This window comes from Petaurus breviceps, unplaced genomic scaffold (assembly GCF_028583685.1).
Source record: "Petaurus breviceps papuanus isolate PSGF00001 unplaced genomic scaffold, PetGlider_PUasm1.0 156, whole genome shotgun sequence".
NCBI classification, from domain to species: Eukaryota; Metazoa; Chordata; class Mammalia; order Diprotodontia; family Petauridae; genus Petaurus; species Petaurus breviceps.
The window spans coordinates 12785851-12809377 of NW_027185720.1; the positions used below are offsets into that span (position 1 = coordinate 12785851).

General features: G+C 45.1%; 1 protein-coding gene across 1 annotated transcript in view; it reads right to left on the bottom strand.

The window, feature by feature from the left end:
- Positions 1–603: 603 nt before the first annotated feature.
- The window catches only part of TMPRSS6 (transmembrane serine protease 6), a 45920-nt gene continuing 22996 nt past the window's right edge, over positions 604–23527 (bottom strand). The window contains exons 11-18 of the mRNA XM_069082184.1: positions 12948–13093; positions 11258–11356; positions 10321–10434; positions 7927–8043; positions 5986–6154; positions 3449–3720; positions 2769–2905; positions 604–1902 (exon numbers count right to left, since the gene is read on the bottom strand). Of these exons, the coding sequence (XP_068938285.1) occupies positions 1744–1902; positions 2769–2905; positions 3449–3720; positions 5986–6154; positions 7927–8043; positions 10321–10434; positions 11258–11356; positions 12948–13093 (1213 nt within the window). The 3' untranslated portion in view covers positions 604–1743. The remainder of the gene's footprint in view (positions 1903–2768; positions 2906–3448; positions 3721–5985; positions 6155–7926; positions 8044–10320; positions 10435–11257; positions 11357–12947; positions 13094–23527) is intronic.

Here is a 23527-nt window from a genome sequence, read left to right on the forward strand (position 1 = left end):
CCCTGGACAGATGGGGAAACCAGGGCCTAGAGCATGGCAACTCGCCCAAGGTTATGCCAGAGGAAAGTGGAAGGGCTGGGATTGAAGGCTCAGGCTGCAGACCCAGGGTCCTTTCCATTATAACACCATGCCCAGCTTTCCATTCTGTGATCCTTGGACTCGGCAGGGTGAGTGGGCATTTTCCCAGTGATGGTGGTGGAACCTCCCTGTTCCTTTGGGAGAGAAGGGGCAGGGGAGAGGGAGGGACCTGGGCTCATGGCTCCTGACCTTGTTTGCGCTTCTAGGGCTCACAGGGCTGGGAATAGTTTGATCCTTCTGCCATGTTTTAAGGTTGTTCCCTCAATGATTCCCTGTTAAGCAGAAGAATGAGGGGGAAGAATTCCAAGGCTAGTCAGCGGGAACACTGGTGATCCACATATTTTGGATCCTGCCCCAGCATTTCTCAGGTCATCGGGTTGATGCTTTGGCATGGCAGCACATTTGAATATTGGATTTTGAGTTAGCAGAACCCAAAGTTCCAATCCTACCTGTGTGACCCTCGGTGAGTCACTTCCCTCTGCTCAGTTTCCTTCCAATTAAACAAGCACTTATTAAACGCCTATATATCATGCCTAGGTATTAGGCACTGAGAAATAAAGAAATCGGAAAGAAGTTTATATTCCATCCTCTATAAAGTGATGGAGTGGAGCAAGATCTGCCCCACCCTTCTTCCTTGCTCTAAATTCAGTCTAGGGTCCTATAATTTTGGAGAGAAGAGGGGACAGATGGAAACTGGACACAGTGGGCTTTTAAATCAGATTTATTCTGGGCCAAGTTTCAGAGGGTGACTTTCCTTATGCCTCCCCCTGGTCATGGAGACAATGAGAACTGGAGGGGCAGAGAAGAATGGAGAGAAGGTTTGGGGTGCCAGATGTCCAGGTGAGGGGCAGGGAGATGGAGGAAAGCTTCAGGACTATGAAGCCTCTTCCTCTTTGGCTTGTAAAAAATCCCTGAAAGTTAGAATGGGAGCTGGAGCTCCTTTAATAGCTGTGGGTGTGAAGTCCCTATCCCCAGCTCCCCTGGCATCGTTGCCCCCAGAAGTGTGGAGGCTTATGGAAGCCCCCATCCTGTCACATCCAAAAGCAGGGGCTTGTTCTTGGAAAGCTGTTGGTTTTGACATTGACTAAGAGGAAGGAGGCTCTCTGGACTCTTTTGTCTCAGGGGGAACCCTCTGGGACTTCAGCTTCTTCCTGCTGCACGTCCAGAGAAAAATACCCATTCAGTGGGATCTGCCAAAGAATTCTAGGCTGGGGTGGCCTCTGAGAGCTGATGAAGGATCAAGGCCCAAAGTTGGAAGAGAGGAAAGGGAAGTAGGGCAGGGATCATCACCAGCCTGCTGCACCTTTGGAGAGGATGTTGCCTGAGGGCATTTGGAGGGAAGATGCCTTCACCACCCAGATGTCACTAGAGCCTGGCCAGGTCAATTCCAAAGCCAGGTCACAGTTTTGCATTCCTTGTGCTGGGGCAAGGAAGCAGGTCAGGAGAGTCTCTCAAAAGAGCAGAGCAGTAAGGGGTGTAGAACAAAGTAGATGGCCTCAGCCCCACCCCTCCCTGGAAAAACCCCAGTTCTCCCACCAGCTGTGGAAAGCCCCCACAGCCCTCCAGAGAGGAGAGGCAGAGCCAGTCAAAGGAGGGCTTCTGAGCTTTTGGGTGGGCTCTAGGCTGATGGGCGGCCCAGAGCTGATCCAGACAGATGCAGAATCTTCAGGACAGAGTCTGTTGAATCCAGCCCATCACTTGCGTGATTCTGGTATAGACTCCGAAGTAGTTGGGTCTGCCACACCCCAGGCCCCAGCTCACCAAACCTGCCAGGAACCACCGGCCACTGGATTCCTTGCAAACCAACGGACCTCCTGAGTCACCCTAGTGGGAAGAAACCATCAAGATCAAGAAGCATTAGCTTAGACTCACCCATGGGTTCTGGGTGCTAGAAGATTAATGTTTCTAGCTAACGTGTACAATGCTTTGAGATTTAGAGAAGACCTTACATGTTTTTTCACTTTATATATATTATTAAGTGTATGTAGGTATGTCACATATTTTCAAATATAATATTAAAACGGGGCTGTACTCTACCTGGCAGGGTTGAAAGAGATTAGGATTTGTAGTCAGGGGACTTTTTGGGTTTGAGCCCCAGTTCAGATACTACCTGTATTGACCTTAAGTCGATCACTTCTCTGGGAGATGATTCACTCATCTGTAATATGAGGGAGTTGGGTCTAAAGCTGGAAGAATCCACCCCCTTCCTTTTACACAAGATGGAATCAAAGGTTCAGAGAGAAGGGTCACTGCCTGGACCACTAGGAAAGCCTTCCTTCCTAGGACGCTATCAGAAGAGCAGCTTTCTCTCCAGATCTCAGATAGATCTGTGGTGAGGGAGTTACAATCTGTGGTATTGTAAGCCTTCATTCTCCTCCCTTTTGCTGCCATGAGGGGGGAATAGATCAGGAAATAGAGGTGAACTCCATATTGGGAGTCAAGTGACAAGAGATTTAGGGTTGGAAGGGTGACGTGCTCCAACATCCTCATTTTGCAGATGAGACAATGGACACCCAGAGAAGAGAAAGTGACTTGTTCATGGTCACGCAGTACCAGAAGCATGATTCGAACCCAGGTCTTTTAATTACAAAAGTCCAGTGCTTAGTATCCCATTAAGATTCCTGCCATCTCTAAATCAATGATTCTGTGAACCTGTGGGTGCCTGCCTTGGTGTGGAGGGGCCCCATCACCTGGCAGGCATCCTTCTTGCCCTTTCGATGACCGGCACACAGCATCCGAGGGGTAACGTGGTAACGGTAAGCTTCGTTGCACAGGTCCTGCTGGATCAGCTCCACGTCCACTTTCTGGAGGGTGTTGCTGGAGGGACCTGCCAGGTGGGGCATCAGGGAGAGGAGTGAGAAGGAGCTAAGACCCATTGAGATTTCCTACCTTGCTTGCTTCCCCTCACTTAAGTTTTCTCTGGACTCCCAGTCTTGGGGGAGCACCATGAAAGAGTATCAGGGCTGGAGGCAGAGGCCCTGGGTTCAGGTCTTGGTTCTTATATTTATTACCTGCATGATCTTGGGAAAATCACTTACCTTCCCTTGGGCTTCAGTTTCCTTATTTGTGAAATGAGGGGTTTGGCCTGGATGGCCTTTGAGGTGCCTTCTAACTCTGAATTACTTATCAAATGATCCTGTGAGTCCCCCTCTCTGGGCCTCAGTTTCCTTTTTTGTGAAATAAAGGGGTTGGATTCCATGGCCTCTAAGGTCCCTTCTGGCCTCAATCTGGGCTCCAATGATACTCTGGCCTCCACATTTTCTCTAGTCTGGTCACCTTAGGAGTAGGACATTTGAAACCCACCCTTCAGCACATGGGTATCAGTACAGAGGGTCCCATTTAGGTCCTCCCCTTCCTGACAGATACCTACCTCCTTCTTGAAGCGCCCCCCAGCCTGTGATCCAGCAGTGGAGGCCAGGTTGGAAAAAGTGGGATGGGGCAGGCAGACAGATGGGCATTATCAGAGCCGAACGGACCACAGGGTGATCCAGCCTCAACAGGGCCACGTCATAGTCATGGCTGTCCTCCTCGTAGTAGGGATGAAGGAGTAGGCGGCTGACCTTGAAGGATACCCCACCAGGCCAGCGAGCGTTGTGGTGGATCCTGCCCAGGAAGACAGTCCAGACGGATGGGGAGGCCATGCTAGGGGCCGGGTGCGGGGGAGAAGACTTGATTATTGCCCTTATGATGATTCCTCCCACCAGCCAAGTGACCCATCCAGCCAAGCACCCAGCACAATGTCTGGTATACAGTAGGTACTTAATGCATGCTTGCTGATTTGGTTGATTTATATTACCCATGCCTACCATAATATGTGGCAAAGAGTTGGGACTTTAGTGCTTATGGATTTCTGGATCAATCACTTGTTGCCGCTTTACTGGCTTGGAACCCTGATCCTTTTCTCTACCAACTTGTCCCCCTTTCTCCCTTAACACCATTCTCTAAGATCTCCCCACTAGAAACTTTTCCTGATCAACCGCATCCAAGTTCTATGAATCATTCACTCATCAAACACTTCTTAAATGCCTACTCCACAGTAGTCACTGTAGACTCAAGGACAACCTTGAAAGTCCCTCCCCTCAAGGAGCTTACGTTCTAGAAGGGAAGAAGTGTACCCAGGATGTATGTTGGGACTTGCAATCAGGAGCCCCCTTCCAGAATCAGGATTTTGACACATTTTTGGTCTGGGTAAGTCATTGACCAATCTGAGTATTAATTTCCTCATCTGTAAAATGGGGGTATGATAGCATCTCCCAGAGTTGTGTGGGAATCCAAGGAGCTCATTGTGAACCTGTGCTCTGTAATCCTTAAAGGGATATGGACTAGATTTGGGATTTCATTGATAAAAGGGAATTTCCATATGAAGAAACTGCTTCTGCCAACGCAGATGGGCAACTTCTTCCCAATTTACCATCTTAAAGAGTTCTCTAAAGCAGTGATAGGTTAAGGCACAGCATTTCTATGTGGATTTCCTTCTCACTCTTCTTTGAAGACAGGTAGAAAGCACCCTGGCCTTGAAATTGATGCCTCACTCTTCCTACCTGAGTGACCTTTCTCTGAGCCTCAGTGGTCTCATTTATAAAAAGATCCAGATGGACCAGATCACTGACAGGGGGCCCAATAGCTACAAATCTCATGGGAATGTGATCCAAAGGCTTTTTGGATCCATAGAGTCCTATACAAATGTTAGAGAATTAGAAATTTGCAGTTGGAAGGTCCAGAACTCAGGGACCATCTTTTCCATCCAGCTCCTGTGAAGCAATGTCTTCTACAGCATCATTGACAAACTGCCATTCAGACTCTGTTTGGAGACCTCCCACGACAGGAAACTCACTACCTCCACTGGTAATGCATTTCGCTTTGGAATAGCTGCCATTGTTAGGGAGTTTTCCTTATTTCAAGCTACCAGCTCCTAAGCTTCTTCCCCTGGTACCAAGCACCAGGCTCTGATTGTAGTCAACACTGACAGAGAGAATAGTAACTAGTAATTTTGTTACCCAGTGCCAGGAAATCTATTTTTTATTTAACAATGTGGGAAAAAAAGATTTTTTTGACCAGCCCCTTGAATTTTGTGGGTATATATTTAAAAAACCGGTGAGGAAAATTATACCGGAAGTAGTTGACTAATTTAAGCAGAGGGAGACTTAGTACTGTGGCTAGAGTACTTGTCAGCTTTGGGGAGCTCCATATCTCGGTGCCTTAGGACAAAGTCCCAGTCACCACATCTTCATCACGTCTCTGGGTGCTGCTATTGACTGACCACATCAAAGATTTCAGAGAATTAGAGCTGGAAGAAAGCTTGGATGTTATGTAGTCCAACCCTTTAATTATATGGAAGAAAAAACTGAGCTTTAGGGAAGGGAAGGAACTTTGTCCTGGTCACCCAGGGAGCAGGCAGCTGAGCCTGGATTGCTTTTTCCACTGTATTTCAGAAGGAATTAATCAATCAATTCAGTATTTATTAAGCACCTACTATGTACAACACATTGGGGGAACTTATATTCTAATAAGGGAAAAGTCTAGTTTAAAAATATCAAGTGGCTTATTATGCACAATTACATGGCTAGAAATAACAATCACTAGCATTTATGGGATGCTTTAAACATTGCCTCATTTGGTCCTCACAACAATCTGAGAAGGTATGTATTATTATTATTATTTTTATTATCTCACTTGATAGATGAGGAAACTGAGGCAGATAGGTTAAGTGAATTGCCCAAGGTCACACAGCTACTAAGTGTCTGAGTAGTTTTCCTGAGTCCAAATCCACTGTGTCATGTAGCTACCAATTTCTAGGAACTTTTGATAAGCCCTCCCCTGTCAATATGGTCCCCTCCAACTTTCTTTTCACTCCCCCCTTGCCCCTCCTCACAGACCATGGTACTCTTTCCCTCTCCAATTTCTTACCTGTCTTCCTGGAAACAATGGGCTGCTGTCACCAACCATTGATCGGATACAAGAGTCCCCCCGCAGATGTGCCGACCCCTCACCTGCAAGCTGGCCTGCCACGGCCACTCCCCCTCCACAGATGTGGCACCCCCCACGATTCTGGTAGCAGGAGCTGGAATCCCACAGTCTGAGTTCATTGGGTCGGGAGGAAAGTAGGAAGAGAGAGAAGATGCAAGGTTAAGTCCCGACCTTCCAAGACCAGAACCGGACCCTTCTTACTCTCTTGCCCAGCTGCAGAACACCTCTGGCTACCAGCTCTGGGCTACAGCTGCAGGAAAATTCAGACCCAGGTTATTAATGGTAGTGTGTGATGATTGCCCCGAAGAAGCAGGACTCTCTTAAAGAGAAAAAGTATTTTTACGTGTCTCAGGATAGGCACTGACTTGATTTAATAGTCATGTGGCTGTCTCTTCCTTGTATCAAATGATCAGTTTTTGATCATTATACAAATCAGCCCTTATCCCCTGGTTCCTGCCCAGAAATAGGTTCAGGGTGTCTCTGCTGTTCAAGACCAGTGTGGAGAGGGAGGCCCCTGCCAGGAACAGTCTGGTAAACATCTAACAACTTGCTCTCCAGGAAAAAGAAAGAAAGCAGGTGGGATACACTTTTAAGTTTAATCTGCATTATTACCATTTTCTCCATCATTTTCTCAAGTCTAAATAATCCATAAAACAAGAATGAGAGTCCCTGATTTGTGACATTCTTTCTGAAAATTTAACAATCAGCTCCAGAGAGAGCAGTGTGAATTGACTCCTTTTTGTAGACTGCATTTAAAAAAAGTGCTGTGGAAGATTCTTTAGTTTTTAAAGTTTCCCCAACACATCTAAATATGTAGTATCCAGTCTTGAGGCCTTTGGCCAATCTGTCCTTCTTCCTCCCAGTCCCTCACCCAACTGATGGATGATAGGGGTGGATGACAGTCCTCCATCTACAGCCAATGAAGGCTCTGTTGGCCCTTGGCTTTCAAGCCCTTCCATTCATTTATTCAACTGATGTCCCTGTTAGGGCACTGGAATGGTACCTGTTATGCCCAAGAAAGGGAGCAGTTTTATACTTAGTTGTTCCAAAGCCACTCGCTATTTAAATAAATAGAATGTCAGAGGTCATAAGCTCATAGCTTTGGCGCTGCTGTTGAGTACAATCTCCTTATTTTACAAATAAAGAATTCAGGCTCAGATCAGTTAAGTGACTTGGCCACTAAGTGTCAGACCCAAGGTTTACTGACTCCAAAGCCTTACACTTCTCTATCCACTAGGGTGCGCTGCTTCTTAGCCAAGGATAAATAGATAGAAGGTGGAGATAGAGAAATGTTGCTGGGGAGATGGGTGAATACGTAAAGGCCTAGATGACTGGATGGCCAGTGATACAGGTAAACACAGATGGGTGGATAGATGGGGGTAGACGGATAGCCAGATAGCCCAAGGGCGTGCAGCCACCATGTGTCGGAGGCATCTGCTGGTCCTACCTACCGGCCCTGTTTCTTGTCCTTCCCACTGATACAGCCCAGGTGCTGATCATAGGCTCCGGGCAGTTGAATGCATGTGCTGTCTTCATCACACTGAAATATGAATGGGCAAACTACAGAACCGCGAGTACTTCTGATTATGAGACCAGCCCTCTATGGACTATGCCATTTGGCTGCCTAATATAGACAGGACCAGGATAATTATCCCCATTTTACAGATGAGGCATCTAGGGCTCAAAGAAGCTGAGCAATTTACTTGTTCAAGGTTACACAGTTGAGTTAGTGTCAAAGTTGGGACAAGGTTTCAGGTGTCTTGACCTACAAGGTTATTCACCCTGTTTCTGAGGATGAGATGCTCTGCCCAATCTTGATCTTGCCCCAAAGCAGACAAGATACATGTTTCCTCCAGCCCTAAGCCTAGCTTGACTCCTTACCACAATGCTGCTCATCAGACTGGTCGTTGCAGTCAGGATTATCATCACACTGAGGGTTGGGTTTCTTCAGGCAGCTCCCATCAGCACATCGGTATTTGAAAGCCCCACAGGGAACCCCTGGGAGGGAGAGAAGGAGGATTCCCTTTCTCTATGTGGCCCAGATCAGACCACATCAAGCATGTCATCTTCCATTCTGGGAATCACTTTTTAGAAAGGGCCTTGGTAAGAGAGAATATTTCCAGAGGAAGGTGGCCAAGATGGCAGAGGACTGAAGATTCTGCCATAAAAAGATTGGTCGAAGGGACTGAGGAAGTCCTGGAGAAAAGAAGGCTCAGGGAGGATCTAAGAGCTCTGGTCAAGCATTTGAGGGCCTTGTACCTAGAGGAGGAACTGGTTATGTTTCCTTGACCTCCAGAAGGCAGAATCAGGAGCCATGGGTGGAAGTTTCAGAGAAGCAGATTTCACCAAATGAAAGAATTTCAGAGTTGGAAAGTACCTTGGAACTCATCTAGTCTAGTCCATGTCTGAATAGAAAAACCCTCTTATAGCTTCTCCAAGTGGTCATTCAGTTTCAAATCCTGACTCCATAACTTGCTACCTCTGTGACCTTGGGCAAGCCACTTATCCTCCACGGCTCTCACTTTCCTTATCTGTAAAATGAGGGTGTTGGACAAAATAATTTTTTACCACTTCCAGATTTATGATCTGCACATATAGATCACGTTTTTCAACTGTAAATTGTGATTTTATGATCACTCTCTGGGCCTCAGTTTCCTCATTTGTAAAATGAGAGGGTTGGATTGGTTGATCTCCATGTTGCTTTCCATCATTAGGTCCTGTCTGTGATAATCCACCATTATTGCATCTTTCTCTGGCCGTCCAGCTTCTCCTCCTGACTTTTCTGTTTCTATTGATGGCAATCTTTCTATTCTTGTTTGATATTTCCTGCTTCCTCAATTCCCACATCCAGTTAGTTACCAGATCCTGAAAATTCTACCCCCACATTCTCTCTTCTCTCTCCTCCCCTCCACTCACCCAGTAACCACCTTAGATTGGGTCTTATCACAAAAGCCTCCTACTTGTCATCTCCCAGCTCCAATTTATCTGAAAGCAACCACAGAAAATTTCCTAAAGCATGGTTCTGATCAGGTCAGTCTCTTGCTCCAAAACCTCCTCTAGCTCACTATTGTCTCCTTGTGATTCTCTCTTTATTCTGAAGCCATGCTTCACCTCCTCCCAGATTTGCATCTTTGTCTGCCTGAGTCAGAATATTAGACTCTGAGATTAAATGTGGTGCACTATAGTGGTCTCATGGCCCCATCATACTCTTAAAAGTTATTCAAGACCCCAAAGAACTTATGTTTATGTGGGTTATACCTATTGCTATTTACTATATTAGAAATGAAAACTATCATGAAAATAGTTTTGACCTTGTGGACCCCTCAGAAGGCTTGTGGGGACCTCTGGGGATTCCTGGGACATATTTTGAGAGCCACTGGTATAGAGGATTCAGTGCCAGGAAGACAGAGTTCAAGTCTTATCTTGTAAACCTAATTCTGAGCTGCATAAGCTGAGGCAAGTGACAACTTTGCCTACCCTCAGTTTTCCTCATCTGTAGCAGGAAGAAGTTAGACCCACTGATGGGACTTGTGATCTATGGTCCTGTGAATTTTACAACCAGAGAAGACCTTCAAGATCATCTAATTCAATCCTTTCACTTTTATGTAGGAGACCCTAATTCTGAGGCAGCTATTCTAACTCTGAGTCAGAGAGAGCTAGGAGGCACCATGAATAGCGTGCTGGACCTGAAGTTAGGAAGATTGGGGGAAGGAGGGAGAGAAGGGAAGAATCATTAAGCACTGCTGATTTCCAGGTGCCATGCTAAGTGCTTTGCAAATATGAATTCCTCATTTAATCCTCACAACAACCCTGTGAGGCTATCATCACCTCATTTTAAAGACCAGAAAACTGAGGTTGATAGAGGGTAAGTGTCTTGCCCAGTCAGGGTCACACAGCTAATAAGTATCTGAGGCTAGATTTGAACTCAGGTTTTCCTAACTCCACCATTCAGTCCACTCTACTACCATTTGCTGGGCTACTTCACATCGTGCCTTCTCTGACTACCCTCAGCCCATAGTGATCTCTGCTCCTTCGGAACCTCCCTGACACTGTGTGTGTCTCTCGAAGCTCACACGTATTTTTGCCTCACATTAATTCTGTTTCTATGGCTCACCTTCCGAGACTGGACTAGAAGCTTGATGAAGGCAGGTAACAAATTTTTTTTTATCTCTTTATCTCCCATTGTGTCTGATACTTAGGGCAGGACACACACTGAGTCCTCACTGAATGAATAAATGCATGAATGAATGTATTTCTGGGATTGGCTAGCCCTACCTTCATGGCACTGCCTTTCATCGCTCCCATTGACGCAGTCCGGGTGTTGGTCACAGACCTTGGGCAGATGGATGCATGTGCTGTCTTCCTCACACTGGAAGGCAGATGGGCAGACTACCAGGCAAAGCACAGAAAGAAATCAAATATTGGGCAGCAAAATCATTTCAGAGACTCTTGGTCTGCGCAGCCTACTTCCACAGGTTTTCTGCCCCAGACTCACTGGTCTTACTCCTAGAATGCCAATATAATGGACAGAGTTTCTTCTTGGGGGGGGAGGAGAGAAAGGGAGAGGCACAGTATCAGGAGACCTAGATTTTAGTCATGAACCTACTATTGCCAAGCTCTATAATTCCACTGCTCTGGGCACTCCCTCCTCTGCTAGGTACCTTAGTAGGTAGACTCTCTGGTTAAAAATATAAGGATCCTTTTAGTCATCCATCAGAGGGTAGAGGGCCACTCTTTGGGGATGGTAATAAAAAGGGCTCTTCCTGTGGCAAGTGGGAAATATCGTGACCAGAGTCAGCATCTTCAGCAGGATTCAGACTCAGGTCTTCCTGACTCTGTATACTGTAGCAATGAATTTAAGAAGTATATGGGTAGGCATAAGAGTGTAAGAATGGACTTTGTTAAATTGAACTAGGCTGGCCCTCCCAGGATGGCACACAGACCACAATTCAGTTCCTATTTGTCACCTTTTGAGATCGTGTTCTGTAGAGAGAGCCTCCAAGAATACAAAGTAGGTCTCTACCATGCCAAGATGGATCATATGAGCAGGATCCAAATAGAGGAATACTAAGATAGGGCAGTGGGAATTGGGGGGGGGGTCTGGAAATGGTGTTTTGGAAGCCCCAAACCATGTTTAGCTAGGCAACCATATTTTCTGCTTAGGTAGGGAGTTGAGAAAAGGGGGATTGTAGAGAGGGGCATGACCTCTCACCACAGTTTCTCTCATCCAGGCCATTGGGGCAATCCTTGATTCCATCACAGGCTGGCACACAGAGGCCATTCACTGAGCACAAGAATTCTCCAGGACAGGCTAGGAAACCCCATAGAGGTGGTAAGAGGAGAAAGGATAGTTACTATTGAGAATAGACATACAGCTAAATCTTCTGACTCCTAGACCCTCTATCCATTGTACCCCACTGCCTCTCCAATGATGATGATGGTGATGGTAATGATAATTATGATGTTGATATTGATGATGACCCCATGAAAACCCAACTCATCATTCATGCCATGGTGGATGATGGTGGAATCTTGGACAGCAAAGTAAACAAATGTCAGCCAGAGGGATGTGTAGCCATGGCTTCATGTGCTCCAAGGCAGCAGGGGGAGCTGAGATGTTTGATAGAAATCCTGAAATAGTGGTCATTTGGGCTTTGGTGATACCACTCACTGGTTTGACCCCTTGGCCAATGTGATCAAACTGGAATAATAACGATGTCCTCTTCCAGTTCCAGAAAACAGGAACAATAACAATAACTAATAATAGCTAACATTTATATAGTGCTTTAAGATATGCAAAATGCTTTACATACTAGACCCTCCCAGCAACCCTGAGGGAAGATGGATTAATATCCCCATTTTAACCATGAACCTGAGGATGAGAAATAGGAAGTAACCTGACCAGAGTCAACATCTTCAGCAGAATTCAGACTCAGGTCTTCCTGACTCTTTGTACTGTACCAATGAATTTAAGAAGTATATGGGTAGGCATAAGAGTTGCAGGCATCCCCCCCCCAAAAAAAAAAACCCCAAACCTTGATGTTATGATCAACTTGACACAAAGGAAGGTGGAGTGAGAGCCTCTCCTCTGTGCTCTGGTACCACAAGAAGGTGAGATCCATCAGAACAAATCAGAAATGGGGTTTTCAAAGCCCCTAAGTCATGTTTACTTAAGTAATTGTAATTTCTACTCAGAGTGAAGGTTGGGAAAGGGGAAGAGGACCATGGGATGTTGATCTCAGTGGCTAGAGTGTCCCCAGGAACAGATGTCCCCTGACCACTAAAGTATTCAAATAATGAAAGAGTATGAAATGGATTGACATCACCATTGGTCCATAGTTTGTTGGTTTGTTTGGGGGAGGGGCGCATAGTTCTGCACACTTAGGACTTGAAAGTTGACAATGACTCCCATTGAAGTTATGTTAATGATGTAGGGGCCTGGCATATACCCTGATCAGGCTCCTGTTGGGGAGCAGGAGGGCAAGACCCACGGACACAGAGGCTCCAATACGTCAAGGAAGCATGACTTCATCCTTGTGGGACTTATCTCCCTCCATCATTGAAGATCACAAGTCTTCTATGCCTTTATAGATGTTCTTGTGAGTTGCTGGGTCCAGAAGAAGTCCCCACCTGGGGGCCAACTTCCTGATGATGAGCCCTTGAATTTACCTAGCCTGTTCCTTGGATAAAAGACACACAGTTCATCAGGAGCCCTGTCTTTGGAGCCTTCTAATTCGGTTCTATCAGAGTTAGGGCTTTAGCAAAGTGGAAGAGGACATTGGGGTAGAAACTCCTAGCATTTGCTAGGAAAATCACCTTACTGATAATCAACTGACTACAACTTTTCCACTCTGCATTCATTTCTGAGTGTGCACCTGAGTGTGCATGCTCTTCATACTCACGGTCTGACTGATTATATAAGCTGTAACGAGCCTGCACGCCAGGGCCTGTGAGGGAGATCTGGGAAGTAAAGTTGATGGTGATGCCAGCTGAGGCTCCCACAGGGATCCTCTCTGCATAGGCTTGTAGCGTCCGAAGGCCACACAACCTGAGAAGGAGGAAGAGGAAGATCAGAGGAGAGGAGGGGAGGGGTGGTGAGGAAAGGACACTAGGATGACTTAACAAGAAAATTTCATACACATATTAAAATCACTTGCTACAAACATGGCCCCATAGAGTGCACATGACCCTTTTCCACACCAAGCCCTTTTCTCCTCAGTCTCAGAAATTGGAAAACTGGCTTAGGTGAGGGGACTCTAGACCTTGGGGCATCCATTTCTCAGTTCCCCCTGGTGCTGAGCCACTTTCCAACTTCCCTAAGTCCTTGCTGAAATGTGGTGCTCCTTGTAATCTACAGAAGGACACTGACTTTAAAGACTGCAAAGAGTTTTACTTATGGAGTTTGATTAAGGCAGGCAGGGCAGCCTGTCACCTCCATAGTCAACTGGGGGAGATGATATGTGCATATATAGTTACGTGCAAGACATCAAATAGAAGATAAACTTGGAAGAAAAGCTACTAGCAGCTGGGGGGGGGGGACCGGGAACAGCCTCCCCTCAGGCTCTCTACTCTTGAAATGGTCCCTCATCTATGCTCTCACAAAATTCTCAAATCCCACCTCCTTCAGGATCTCTTCCCTGATTACCTATGTCACACCCCAATTTAGATATTCTCCAGTTATGTACTTTAGTACGTAACCATATCCTGTATCATTCCTGTAGAACATGTGTGTGTGTGAATGAGTGAGTTTGTATGTGTGCACGCATGTGTGTGTGTGTGCATGTGTGTGGTTTTTCTAACCTAACTGGAAACTCCTGGAGGGCAAGAACATTTTCTTATATACTTTCAATTTCCTACTTCTCAGCCTTAGCACCCAGTAAAGGATGGGGGCTAAAAAAGTCGGTCAATACATACTTATGAAAAAGAGGAGGTAGATTGAACTCACCGACTCATCAATCCATCATTCCTCACTCACCCCATCCAAAGCAACAAGAACTGGCTAACTTTGTCAACTGAGCACACTTCTACTAAATCATCCATTCACTCAACCAACAAAGTTGGCATTGTTTAAACTAGGTTGAATAACCTAGTTGGTTGACCAAGTAGTGAAGCAGCAGAAAGGACATTAAACTATTGGATGAAACAAAATGATGCTGAAGGTTATCAACATTTTAATGGTCTAAGTAAAACAAAGAAATGAAATCCACAGGAAATGTATTGGGGTGAGTTAAGGAGACTCAGTTTTGCCCTGTGAGACTTAGATAAAATAAGCAGGCAGTTGAGACCCAATGAATTAATTTATTTCTATGTTGAACCAGCCCAGGAATAGCAGCACCACCAGCTAGACCTATAGAGGGAATCACTGCAAGAAGGGAGTGGAGAAAGCCAACATCTGGACCTTCCCACTCCCAAGCCCAATGCTCCTTCCATGACCCACCATGGACTCTACTTATCCCTTAGTTGGTAGAACACATCATTTAGCTATTGTCTCCTATTCAAAGTCAGGTGGCTCCTTGAATCTATAGTCTTTCCCAGTGGTAATTGATGCCTGTGAGAAGGAGTCACTATTCTTGAAAGGACTTGTAATTAACTCTCCATTGATGTGGGAAGACCATTGAGTTAATCACCATGGACCTTGGGTGGAGGGAAAGTATAGGTAAGTATAGGTCTATTCCCATAGAGAAGATCAAGCAGATTTCCAGGACTTTTGACCACTGAGCATTACTTCCAAGGGTAAATGTCTGGGACTTCTATTTTCATCGCTAGGGAAGGACTTGGAAAAAGTGGCTCTTTGATTTCTGTGTTTCCCCCATTCTCAGGTTACTACTCCCCATGACCTAGAACTAATAAATAGAAGTTATAGGGGGACATATTTCAACCCCAAAGATATAATAGCTTCCAAAAGTTTAAAGCTGCCCCAAAATATGGGCTGCCTTGAGAAATGGTGAGTTCCCTGTTACTAGGATCTTTCAGTTGGAAGCTAGATGGGGAGATTTGTTAGGGGATATTTTACAAAGGGGATTCATGTTTCAGGTAGGGGTTGGATATCAGAAATCGGGGATCAGGAAATGGCTACTTTGGAAGATGATGAGTTTCCATCCCCAAGGCTCTTCAAGTAGGGGTTGGATAATAACTTGTTCGGGAGATTGGCAATCAAGTAAAGCCTGTGTGCTAAGATCCTTGGTAGGACTATTAGGCCTCTATGTAATAATTTGTTCTTCATGTACTTGGCCACACTCTAGGGGCCTAAAAGCCCCTGGAAAAGTGGGATGAAATGGTAGCAAAAGCACTGATTGGGAGTCCAAAGTCCTGAATTCTAGTCCTGCCTTCCATTCACTCCCTAAAAGCCCACCTTCTCTAAGAGTCAGTTTCTAAGATCTACAAAATGAGGAGGCTGAACTAGAGACCAGAGGTAGGGTAGCACAATAGGGGAACTAAATTTCAAGTCCAAGGATCTGGGTTCAAATCTCAGCTCTGCTACTTACTGCATGTGTGCCTTTGGGCAATTTACTCCTTGCCATTTTCCCCTTCTATGAAAAGAGGAGCCTGGATCAGAGGCCAGAGGCACTGTGGTATATTCCCCAAAGTCCCTCCTTTACAGAGAAGAAAACAGAGTCTCAGAAAGGGTCAGGGGCTTGTCCAAAGTCACAAGGCAGTAAGGGACCCAGTTGGGATCTGAACCTTGGACTCCAAATCTGTTCTTCTTGAGATTCAGAGAACCTGAGCTCCCAACTTTGCCATTTATTAACTTGTGACCTTCTTCGAGCCATTTCTTCTCTCTAGAACTCAGTTTCCCCTATAAAATTAGAAGATTGACCTGTATGACATCAGAGGTCCTTTCCAAATCCTGCCACCAGCTCTCAGAGGTTCCTCCTGGCTCTAAGGGCTTCAGAATCTGTACTTGCTTGGGTACCACCACTGGGGGGCAATCCTGAGCAAGTCTCTGAAGAGTGCAATTCATCTGTCCTCTGTATCCTGTCCACATGTATCAGAAGGGAGGGGCTGTTATTCTTAATAAATATATGCCTTTTTGGGAGGATCTGGAATTTCACTGGTATGTATTCACTCTGAGTTCAGCACCTGACTTGAGAAACGGATATAGGTGAAGTGACTTTTCCAGGGTCACACAAACAGTATTCAATAGAGCTCTGGACATGGAGTCAAGGAACACCTAGATCTGAATCCTTCCTCAAAGACTTACTACTTTGGGGATCCTGGGAAAATCACTCAATCCTGATAGGAGTCAGTTTCTTCACCTGTAATACTAGTTTTCATAACTGCTAAGGCATGGTGTCATTCTCAAGTAGAAATGGGATGTAGGCAGCTGGGTAGTGTGGTGGACAGAACACCATCCCTGGAGTCAGGGGGACCTGAGTTAAAATTTGGCCTCACATACTTACTAGCTGTGTGACCTTGGGTAAGTCACTTAACCCTCATTGTCTCCAAGGGTAAAAAAAAAAAAAGGAAATGGGAACCCCTGAACTGTATATAAGAATTCCAATGTTTCACATGTTGACTTAGTTTTAAAATGTAGCATTGTTTCTGTTTTATTATATTTTTATTTATTTCATTAAACATTTCCCAATTACATTTTAATCTGTTTCTGGTCTCACTGGGGAGAGTTGACACCTCTGTACCTTCCAACCTTAAATCTCTCACCTGATATCCAATATGCTCTGGTTCACAGAAAAGAGGTCCAAACTCAAATCTTTCTTACCTCCTTATGTGGTTAATTCTCTAATTACTAGACTGGGGGTAGAGCTGTAATTTGAGCCCGGACGATCAGCTATCCTCACCACAGAAGCCTTTGGGAAGGAAATGTTGGACTCAGGGGAGAGTGTGATGGAAATGGACAGTTTAAGAGTCCTAAGGACTAAGAGTTTCCTTTCTAGTTTCCACAGGACCCAGGGAGGAACTGGCAAACACAGCTAAAAATACACCTAGAAACCCCAGGCTCCCATCTTGGAACCATAGCTTAATTAATTCAACACTCAAACATCATCCTTTAAAAATATCTTTGTATGCGTTAGGACAAGGCATGATACAATGTATGCCCCTGCTCTCACAGAGTTTAAATTCAACTTGGGGTGAGATCTTTGTCCACTGTTAACCAGTTTCCAGACTTTAAAAAACATTTTTCTTCCCTGAGACTCAGTTTCTTCATCTGTGAAAGGGGATAATAATAGTCTCCTGACTACTTTGTAGGTTTTCCTTAGGGATCAAATGCAAAAAAAAAATGGATATGAAAGGACTCCAAGCTCTGAAAGACTACAGAAATGGTCACCATTCAAGAAAAGTACCTGCCCCTCACTGCACCTCAGTTTCCTCATTTGTAAAAAAAAATGCAGTTGAACTAGATGGCCTTGGAGGACCCTTCCTTCTCTAGAGCTAGGGTCACAGGATCCCATTCAAAGATCGACAGGCTGCTGGTGTGTGTGAGCAAAGGGACTGTTCACACCAGAAAGCTTCCTACATGGCATGGCAGAGACTGTGTATTGATATGAATGCGTACATCTATGCATATGCACGCACTACATATACACACACACATATATGCATATACATATATGCACACATACATACATACATGCATGCACACATTTACCTCTTGGGGGCATGTAAGCCAACCTAGTGAAAGCAGAAAGGCATCCTGGGGGAGAGACAGGAGTCAGCAGACATCTGGAGGATGCAGCCCCTGTCACCCCCTCAACCACCTCCTCCCCAGGTGGACACAAGTCTGGGAGCCTGAGTCCAAATGTGCTGAGGATAACAGCTTTCATGAGCACAGTGTTCTGGGAAGAGCAGTGGCCCCCATCAACAGATATGCTCCCATCCTCACCTCTGAAGCTGCCATCCCTAGATGCAATCCTTGTGGAAAAGGGACTGACCAACACCGATCCCAGAACGACTCCCTCTTATGGGCAGGTAAGCCCCAGAGCTTCGGGAATAGTACTGTATCCCACTTTTTAATTACTGGATTTTCAGTTTATAACCCTAGACTCAGCACAGTGCTTTGCGCATAGAAAGTAGTTAATGAATGTTTCTTCCTCCTTCGTTCCTCCCTCCCTTCCTTCTTTATTCCTTCCCTTCCTTTCTCTTTTTCTTCCTTCCTTTACTCGCTCCCTCCCTCATTCATTCTTTCAGGTTGCCTTGGACAAGGGAAGCCCATCCCTTGTCCATTGACCAGGAAAGGGTTGAAGGTGCTAATTTTCTTGGCTTAGTAATAAAATACAACTCCTTGAGAGAAGAGCATATTTCATTGGAAAGGGAGGGGAAAATCCCCACCCTCAAAGAAGTCCCAGCCTAACGGGGGAGAGAACACGTAAACAACTATGTACAAGTGAGATACACACGAGATAAAACAGAGATAATTCATAGAGGGGAAGGCACTAGAATGAAGGGAGACTGAGAACGGCTCCTCACAGAAGGTGGGGTTTAGCTGGGACTTGAAGGAAGTCAGGGAGGGTAAGAGACAGAGAATCCCAGGTGTGAGAACCAGCCCATGACAGTGTCTGGAGTCAGAAGATGAAGTGTCTTGTGAGAAGAACAGTCAGGAAGCTGGACTGAAGAGTCCATAGAGGGAACAAAGTGAAGGAAGCCTGGGCAGGTGAGTGTGGGAGGGGGGGAGCAGGTCATTCTCCTGAGCAGGTGTTTAATGAATGCTCCTGGAAGGAGAACCTGGGCGAGTCTGGGAACTGGCCTCAGGGGAGCAGGGTAGTTTCCATCCTATAGCATGGCCTTCGTGAGTGAGGCAGACATTTGCCCTGGTTGGAAATGTCTGAGTAGATCGAATGTAGGAAGGGCAGAGAAAAACAAATCAAGAGGAAGCTGGTCAGAAGGGTTTTCCTGGAAAGGGGGGAGGGCTGGGGAAGTGGTGAGGGTGAAAGTGAATTTCAGCTAAATGAAGGAAGAAAAGAGCTTGAGGATCAAGTTCTCACAAGAGCTCCCAGGCTCCAAACCACTCCCTCCTACATGCTAGGTCTGGGAAAGTGGGAGGGGGAGAGATGGGACTGAATTCTGGAAGGGACCTTAGGAATCATCTAATCCAGTCTCCTTCTTTTAAAGATAGGGCTGGGGGCATGGTAGGAACTCAGAATTAAGTCCAAAGTCACATGGAAAGCAGAGTTTAAACCCAGACCTTAGGACTCTAAACCCAGAACCCTTTTCCAGTAGATCACACAGTTAATTTCCCTGAGTTCTTTGGATGCTGCAGGAGAAGAAGTCCATTTTTTCCTCTATCAAAATGTATGCTTTTTGAGGTAGAGAGTAGGAATTGTTTCTTTCTTTGTATTTCTAGCCCCAACATCAAGTTTGGTTTCCTGGCACATAGTGTGAATTAAACATTTGCTGATTTGGAATTATGCAAATAAAGTGACCATGGCTGCTAGGTGGTCTAGTGCATCCACTGTACTGTCCCTGAAGTCAGTAGGAACGGAGTTCAAATCTAGCCTCAGACACTTACTACCTGGGTGACCCTGGCAAGTCACTTAACCCTGTTTCCCTCAGTTTCCCCATCTGTAAAATGAAAAGGAAATGGCAACTTTCCTTCTAGCATTTTGCCAAGAAAACCCCAAATGGGGCCACAAAGATTGGGATATGGCTGAAACGACCCAACAACAACAGATAAAATGACCCATAGAGACAGATCCCACTGCTAAGTGCACACTCCAAGAAGGTCATTAATAAAAAGGGAGTCTCCATGTACATCAAGATACTTAAAGTGGCATTTTGGGAGGCAGGGTAGCAAAGAACTGGAAACAAAGTAAATTCCCATTGACTGGAGAATGGCTAAACAAATTGTGTCACATGAATGTAATAGAGTATTACTGTGTTGTAAGAAAGAAGACATGGGACGATTATAGAAAACATGGAAGACTTTCCTAGGAATTAACAAAGAGAGGAGTAAGCAAAGCCAGGAAAACAATAGACACAATGACATAACAACAGGAGTGGAAAGAATCAAACTTCACAAGACAATTGAAACGGGATATTGCAAAATCGTTAAGACTAGACGTGGCCCCAAAGAGGAGGTGTGAGAAAATGTCTCCTCCTAAGGCAATCATCACTTTTGTTGATTGTTTTTTTCTCTTCTTCTCTCTTTTTGAAAAGCAGAGTCTTTTGTTCTAAGGGTAGGGTCTCTGGCAGAGTAGGAGGAAGGATGCAAGGAGAAATGTCGGTGCGGTGATGTTAAAACAAAAACTATCCATACAAATCCATTTTTAAAGATCCAATACAGTTAACCCTCCCACATTGTGGGGATTAGACGCATGGTATCTGTCATCTAGAAAATCTGCATAAAATTTTTGACCCCCCCTTCATATCAGAGAAGTCTGAATTATTATGATATTAAAAGATAAAATGTTGGTAATTATACAATACTATACATGTATTCTATGCATTTCTGAATTTCTAAACCTTTTCTATGTCACCTGCTGGCCTTGATCTGCAGCTTCCACAAAACTCCCCCCAAATTCTCTTTTCATTTCTTATGCCACTCCAAGATATATTGATATATATATATATATATATACTTGCTGGTTGATAGAAAATCAGTGCTGTAAGAGGATGGAGAGGTTATCTAGCTGTATCACAGGACCTAGGATCTCGGAGATCATCAGACCTGAGTCTAGAGCAGAGACATCTCCAAGGTCCTTCCCAATCCAAGCCCTTCCTTTTACAGATGAGGAAACTGAGGCCCAGGGAGACATCACTAACCCAAGGTTGCTGTCACCTATTCCACTGATGAACTATGTACCAGGGTGGTCATAACTAACTAAAACATAATGATGTAATTTTTGTCCTCTTTGGGAACAAAGGACAACAATCAGCCAACCAGGATGATAATAATTTTAGCTCCTAATAATAGCATTTATATAGTGCTTTAAGGTTTACAGGAGACTTTACAAGAATTATTTCATTTGGGCAGCTAGGTGGCCCAGTGAATAGAGCACAGGCCCTGGAATCAGGAGGACCTGAGTTCAAATCCAGTCTCAGACACTTAACACTTGCTAGCCGTGTAACTTTGGATAAGTCACTTAACCCCAATTACCCTACATTTCCCCCTTCAAAAAAAAAAAGCAAAAAAAGAAATAATTATTTCACTTAACCCCAATTACTCTACATTTCCCCCTTCAAAAAAAAAGCAAAAAAAGAAATAATTATTTCATTTGATCCTTGCAACAGCCCTGGAAGGTAGGTGTCCATCTTATAGGCAGGTAAAGGTTAAGTGCCCTGCCCTGAGGAACATACAGGTAGTGTTTGCCTGGTTATCTTGGCCAGCTCCTAGTCTCCACATGAAGCACCCTGTATTCATGAGATCAGTTTTCTTTAGGTTCCATGGGAGAGATGCTGAGTGATTTTTCCTGAATTTCTAGACTGAAGAGTCCTAAAGTTAGGAAGGCCATTTGGGTTGGGGTTGGAAAAGGTGGATCAAATCTAATTTTTCTCATTCTTTTTCCCCTTAAGTTCCTCCCACCCACACACCCATATGCCTTTTGGGATCATTGCATTGTAGGATTTAGGACTGACTGTAAAGTTCCTAAGAGCAGAGACTGGTTTTTGGTGGATACCCTTAGCATTCAGCATTATGCTTTGAATATAATAATATGTAATAAATGCTTGTTAAATTGAAGGAGGATCTTCAAAATGGTCTAAGTAGTCCATCATTCTCATTTCATAGATGAAGGCTTAGAGAGTGGGAGAGATTTTCCTGAAGTCCCACAGCCAGGAGATGGGAGGATTAGGATTCAATGTCCTAAGGGGTCACCACTGGACAAAACTGTGGGCTTGGCACCCTTAGGTGGTACCTTCGGCCACAGATCATAGGACCACAGATTCAAAGTTGGAAAAGACCTTATAAGTCATTGAGTTCAATCCCCTCTTTATAAGGGTGAAGAAACCAGGTCACAATGAATTGTCCAGAGTCAGATAGCAGTAGGTGGTGGAAGTGTGATTTGAATCTGCATCTTTCTGATTCCAATGACTACTCACTGTTCAATGCTACCTCTGAAGGGAAGGGTCTGCTGACTTATTGGGTGGTTCCCTTGGGGAAGGTCAGAGCCCCGGGTATTTTCTGGGCTCTGTTCACTCTTCAGGGCCTGCCATATCAGATGCATCACTGAGGTCAGGCGGGAAACACCCTCATCATGATACCCAGAAATGTGACGAGAGTGAGACTTCTCTACCAAGAATGGCATAAAATGGAGACATCCAGAGTGAGGGTGGGTGGGGCGGGAAGAGGAAGGGCCTGGGGAAATCTAGGGTTCTGTAATCAGAAGAGGCCAAGCAGAAAGTACAAGAATCTTTTTTCATGATCCTCTTCCCTCTGCACTCCCCAACGAGCTTTAGGGTCAGGCACTAAGCTGAGGAAGTGCCGCATAGGGCTGGTTATTTAGGGGGGCACAGGCCCTTCTTTGCCACCCCAGGGTATGAGGACTTTAGATATTCTATCTTATAAACAAAGCGACTGGGCCCTCAGAGAGGAAGTGATTTACCTCAGGTTAGGTTGTATCAGAGTCAGGATTTGAATCCAGGTCTTTTGATGTAAAAATTCTGTTGTTTCTCCTGCTAAACTATAGGAAACCTAAAGGATGTATGTGGCAGTCTTAGGCCGGAAGGAGAGGAACACAAGGTCTTGCTAAAGGAAAAATTGTGGGGTGATTGCTGTCTTCGAGCATCTGAGAGGCTGGCAGGAGGAAGGACAAGGTTTTCTTGGTGTGGCCCTGGGAGGTCAAGGAGGGATTTGGGAAAGCAGCAGAGGGGCAGGTTTCAGTTCATGTCAGGGAAATCTTTCTAGCAACCTGGAAGGCCCACAAATGCAGTAGGCTTCTTTGAGAGACCATCATAGACCTAGACCTGAAAACTTAACACTGTTGAATAAATCCCCTTGTTTGACATTGGAGGATACTGAAGGCTGGAAAGGGTAGCTATTTTTCATATCTTTAAGTATAATAGTAAGAACAACAATGATCATAATAAATAATACTAGCCTACATTTTTATAATCATGAAATCAGCAAGCAGTTATAAAGTACTGACTCTGAGGGGGGCATGTGTTAGGTCCTGAGGAAATGATTTTTTTTTTAAAAAGAAACTCCCTATTGTCAAAATCCTGGTGTTTGCATTCTAATGGGGGAGATAGCAAATACATATATTAGGACATGGCGAATACATAAAGAGGGGGGGAGAGAGAGAGAGAAAGAAAGAGAGAGGATTAGGGAGAGAGAGGGAGGGAGAGACAGAGGAGAGAGAGAGAGGGAGAGAGAGAAAGAGAGAGAAGATTAGGGAGAGAGAGAGAGGGAGAGACAGACAGAGAGGAGAGAGAGGGAGGGAGGGACAGAGAGAGAAAGAGAGAGAGGATTAAGGAGAGAGAGAGAGGGAGGGAGAGACAGAGGAGAGAGAGGGAGGGAGAGAGAGAAAGAGAGAGAATATTAGGGAAAGAGAGAGAGGGGGAGAGACAGAGAGGAGAGAGAGAGAGAGGGAGA